The 5,047-nt window shown below is 54.1% G+C and overlaps 1 protein-coding gene across 1 annotated transcript in view; it reads left to right on the top strand.

Annotated features, from left to right (window-relative positions):
* Window positions 1–1,893: 1,893 nt before the first annotated feature.
* Window positions 1,894–5,047, top strand: part of LOC104167075 (zinc finger protein Eos-like) — a gene marked incomplete at its 3' end in the record, with an annotated part of 18,535 nt that continues 15,381 nt past the window's right edge. The window contains exon 1 of the mRNA XM_009707203.1: window positions 1,894–1,933. Coding sequence (XP_009705505.1) covers window positions 1,894–1,933 — 40 coding nt within the window. The remainder of the gene's footprint in view (window positions 1,934–5,047) is intronic.

The following is a 5,047-nucleotide window of genomic DNA, read 5'->3' as shown; positions in this document are numbered from 1 at the left end:
GGGAAGGGGAACTCTGAAGTGCTCGGCTTTTCCTTCACTACTGGCAGGGCAGAGCTGGAGCCCTGGGATGTCCTCCTCCGTCTTGGTGACACAGATGGCAGGGAAGGGAATGGTGTGGGTGTTACGGCACTAGCCCTTGTGCTTCCTTATTTTGTACAGCCCCTATAACTAATTTAAATTCACAGGGTGCCTGTGGCAGGCCGGGATACAAGGCACCTTTCCCTTGTGAATTGGGAGCCGGTCTGGGAGTCCGCGTCCCGCTGCCAGCAGGATCGGAGCTGGTGTCTCCGTCTTCTCCAGGTGTTGGGACCTGCCACACTGGGGCTCTGGGTACTGGTGATGGAGGGGGGTCCTCACCGCACCGTCCTGTCACCAAACCTCACAAGGATGGCTGGAAAAACACCCTGGATGGGACCTGCTGCAGGGTGTCGCTGGGCTGGTCTCGTGTAAACTGGTGCCTGGCTGGTGAAAGCCCCCGTGTGAGGTCTGCAGTTAAGTGGAGCACGGTGAGAGTGTTTCTTCTTAATTAACATCAGGCAAGTAGTCGGGTCCAATGGGGTAATAAGCCCGGCCTAATGCGCCTTGTCCGCATCTGTACTTATCTTGAGTGGTGCGTTGCCAGGAGCAAGACTTGCACAACTTGGGTCATTCAAGAAGCGGTTATTGTTCAAAATCTGCTTTTAAAAGGGACCGGTTGCTTTCAGCTCGGCAAAGGTACCAAGGTCCCCCAGAAAGCCTCGCCGTCTGCCGTGTGTCGGCTGCTCCAGAAAGGGAAGGGAAAATGAGCAGAGTTGCTGCTGCTTGTGTGCACTCACACTCTGCAAATCACGTTGATTTTCCTTTTCAAGGAGACGATTCATCTCCACAAATTATCGCTTTTTTTAATTGTTCTCCGCAGCAAACGCTCCATTTCCGACCCTATCAACTGCCAATTAGAGCCAACTCTAAACAGCAAAACTCCTGTTTCTAAAACTGGGCTCGTTTTGTTTTTTAAACAGCTAGCGTAATTGACAAATAAAAGCCATTTGAATGTATAAAATGTTCATTATCTCTGTGGGGTGCCGAGCAGCAAAATATAAGGCAGATTTCCCTTTTATTTTGGTGTGGTCGTTGGAACGGCTGTTGCGAGGCCGCTTGGCAGAGCGTGGTGCTTTAGCATTCGGTCTCGTTGCCCAAAACCCCGATTCTTTTCATTGATGAATTGAAGCCGAACGCTTTGGCTACGCGTGTCCCACGCTCGAGGCTTCATCTCCTGTCGGGAGAGTGCAGCCCTGTCGGGTGTGAGTGCATCGGTTCACAGCAGCGGCCCCTCAGCGGAGTAGGAGAAGCAAATTGCCGGCCCATCTTACTGCCCGGGGCTGTGGCAGCGGCCATCTGTCCATCTGGACCGGTGACTCTCCAGCTCTCGGCTGTCCCAGGGAAGCTGGCAGCTGCTCTTCTCCCGCCTCTGCCCGCTCCAAGAGTCCCAGGGTTTGACTTTAAGAGCTAATGCTGTTTCCCATGCACACCGCAGAGCTGCGGTGGTGGTGGTCTGCGTGTGGGACCGAGGGTAAAACCCTCTGCGTTTACTGCGGCGTTTGTCCGCAGTGTCATGACTTCTCTGCCGGGACCACCGCTTGCTGCCGGCATTGACGTTCACTTTCCAAGAGCGGTGCCTGGAAAGCACCACTCGGATGGGGCAGGATCTGTGTGGTCCACTGGGCTTGATGGTGAAGTTGGTGTTGACGGTGTTAAGCCCAGGGCTGCGAAGCCGCATTAAAGGAACTTGGAGTGAGTAACTCCTCTGCTCCGGGAAGCTGTTGGGCAGTTTTACTGGAGGAGGAGAATCCGAGCAACTTCTGGAGGCTAACTCTGACTAAGCTCTGCTTTCTCTTTCAGCAAAGTACCTTAAAGATGGATATAGAAGACTGTAATGGACGATCTTACATATCTGGTATGTCTGATCTTGATTCTTGCCAGCTATTTGGGGTTGCTAACGTTTTAAGGTGCTCAGTCTCATCCTCAGGGTATAAGCTGTCCTGTGCTCGGTCGCTTTGCCCAAGGCTGTGCTGGTGTTGCCATCACAGATTATGCATTGAGGAACAGTATTCAGAACACCAGCATGTTTCATTAAGCATCTGAGAACTGTTAATGCCTATGGCATAATAAACAGGCAATTTAAAAAACACTACCTAGGCTGAGCCTTGGAAGTTTGCACTGAAGTTTCTGTGCTTGTGTCTTCACCTGCTGATGTGGTGGGTGGCTGCTGGCACGCCAGCGGTAGGTGAAATTTCAAGCCTTGCTGCAAGCTGAAAGTGAAAAAAACCCCGTATTTCTAGTGATGGCTGCACAATTCCAGCGCCGAAAGGTCTCGGGGAGGTTGGTCATTCCTTCGGGGCTCCCAGCTGTGCTCACGAAATGATGGTTTGGTGGTTCAGTCCCGCTCTCCAGTACGCCGAATGCACAGTGCCGAACCCGCAGATGAAAGCAGCGCGGTATTTAAGACCTCCACAGGTGATCTCAGCCGTGTGCCTTGCCAAGTCCAGCACTATTGTCTGTCGTTGTGCATTAAGATTAAACCCAGGCCGAGTTCCAGACATAAAGCCATGAAATGTCCATGGGGAGAGGGGGAGGCAGTGTGGGGCTGGCCTAGATCTCGGTGCTGGAAGCTGCTGGCGTGCCAGACTGCTCCGTAACCGGCGAGGTCGCACGGACCGGAGCTGCTGTGCTGGGGTCGCAGCCCCAGTGACCATCTCCAGAGGGGACCCCGGGGTCACTGCAGGGATTTAGATTATCTGGTCGCCTGCAGAAACCTGGCTCACAACCAGTGTGGGCTGTAAGTGAAAGCTGGTTTGGTGGGATTTGTTCTTATCTCTGGGGGACTGGTGTTTGCAGTGTGAAAACACCTCAGTTTGTCCATCTTTGCTTGGGAGAAGAGGGGGATTAGAGTAAGATTTAGAAGTAGCAAAGCCAGAAGAAACTCTCAGGATTGCCTAATCCTGCCTCAGTGACAAGAGAGGCAGGAGGAGGACATCTCTGCGCGAGCTGGAGAAGCTGGGGGCTGCTGGGGATGAATGGCTCAGCAGGGATGAAGGTCAGAAGTTGAAGTGCATTGGAAGGGAGAGAGGACCCCGACCGCTCTAACGAGCGGTTGCAGCGGCCGGGACTTGGTGCATCGACAGAGCTGTGCGGGGGACCTTGCACAACGCCCCTTGGCATAAACCACATTGCGTCTTGCCCGTCCTGACAAAGTTCATCCTCGGGGTTATTGTGTGCTCCTTCTTTCTGTGAAGATTTCCTCTGCTCCCCGGAGGATCCCTGCTCGGGTTAGACGCTTGGCTCCTCTCAAGGCGCTCGCTGCAGTTTGCTGCTCAGGTTTTGGTTGCCAGGATGTCTCCGTTAAATAACAAAATTCTTCCCTGCAGCTGACCGGTTGCACTGTGCCAGGGTGGCTGCCTCCTGAACGCGGCTGCTTTCACAGCTTCGCTCGGCAGAACCGCGTCAACCCGGCACTCACCACCGTCCTCCAGCCGAGTTTGGGGGTGTGTGTGGCCGCACTCGGTGCAGAGCTCCATGTCGCCTGCAGAGCTGTGGCTTTGCTTTTCCGCGGGGAGTCCCACGGGTGAGCCTTCCCCTTTCCCCACGGTCCCTGCAGCAGGTCCGTGTTTCCCCGCGAGCATGGAGGTGCTGCAGCCCAGAAAGAAGGTCTGAAAAGAGGCAACAGCAAAAGCCCATCTCCCTTGGCGCAGCCTGGATCCCTCGTGGGGTGCATGTGAGCTTTCAGTGCTGCAAGTCCTGGGGCTCCGAGGTTTAAGCCGCTCCTGGAGTTTGGAGGGAAGGGGAACGGTTAAAGGAGGAGAGAAGGGAAGAGCAGTGTTACAGGAGCTCTGCGGGGCCGTCCTGCCAGGGTGGGCTTTCTTTTTTGAGTTCCTGGTACTTGGGGAGCAAAGCCTGTCTGCCTGGCCTGGGGGTCAGGGCAGGCCTAACGAAGATCGGCTAATCGTTAGGGTCAGGGTCAAGGCCTACCAATTAGCTGCTTCAGGTCGCTGAGCTGCTGCGGGTCTGAAATGACTAGAGGAAACAAACAGCAGAGCTCTCGAAACTTGTTTCTGTGAAATGTGTTTAATTAAACGAACTCTTAAAAAGTTCATGTTCATCAAATAATAATGTCACTGAAAGCCCGGAAACCCTTCATGTGAAATACTTTTTCTCCTTTGAATTCTTCACAGGAAAATAAGTCAGATTTGAAACAGCTCTGGTAGAGACGGAGTTGTTACTGCAGAGAGGGTAGGAACAAGGTGGAGGTGGGCAAGAGACCTCTCCATGCTGCACGCCAGTTCCTCGGCTGGCACCTCCTGAGGCTGTGAGTCCTTCTGCAGACACTTAACCCAAAAAAAAGGGCATTCGGATTGTGCCGATAACGGCTTTCCTGCTCTTTGCTTGTGTCGGTCCTGCCTGCTGGGCAGCATCACCTTTTCGCAGGTGGTAAGAAGGACCGAGCACCTTGGTCTGTCCAAGCTAGCACGGCCCTGTGCACAAGAGAGCACCGGAGCAGCCTCGTCAGCCGCCCCATCCCAGACTGAGGATGCCCCGTGTGGGCAGGGTGGGATCAGGTCCCTGTCCCACCACGTTTTCCCGTGGGATCCTGCCCTCCCTTGCTCCAGTCCTCTCCGTGGGATGACCGAGCACCTTCGGAGGTCTACTTCTTCTGCTGCCCACGTGTGTGCGTGTCAGAGTCTGATGGGAGACGGGATGTTTTCAGGCTGTACCCCCCTGGGCTGCGCTCCCCAAAACAGCCCAGGTCTCCTCCAGTTTACCCTCTTTTAGGTGGGGGCCGGGCACCTGAGAACGGGGTTAAACGCTCTCAGCTCCTTGGATAACTGGGCTACAGACAGACGAACTGTCTCTTGCCTGACGTTCAGGTTTCCATTTGTTTTTTTAGAGCAAATGAAATGTGACCCAATATTTCCTGAAATCTCAAGTCTGAAAAGTTATCAGAGAGGGAAATTGCTGAGAGACCGTCGAAACCAGGCGCTGGTTGCTCCCAGGGGTGGGATAGTGCTTCAGC

Source organism: Cariama cristata, unplaced genomic scaffold (assembly GCF_000690535.1).
Source record: "Cariama cristata isolate BGI_N322 unplaced genomic scaffold, ASM69053v1 scaffold29399, whole genome shotgun sequence".
Classification (NCBI taxonomy): Eukaryota; Metazoa; Chordata; class Aves; order Cariamiformes; family Cariamidae; genus Cariama; species Cariama cristata.
The sequence above is the reverse complement of the archived record's forward strand: the minus strand, read 5'-3'. Positions and strand labels throughout refer to the sequence as shown.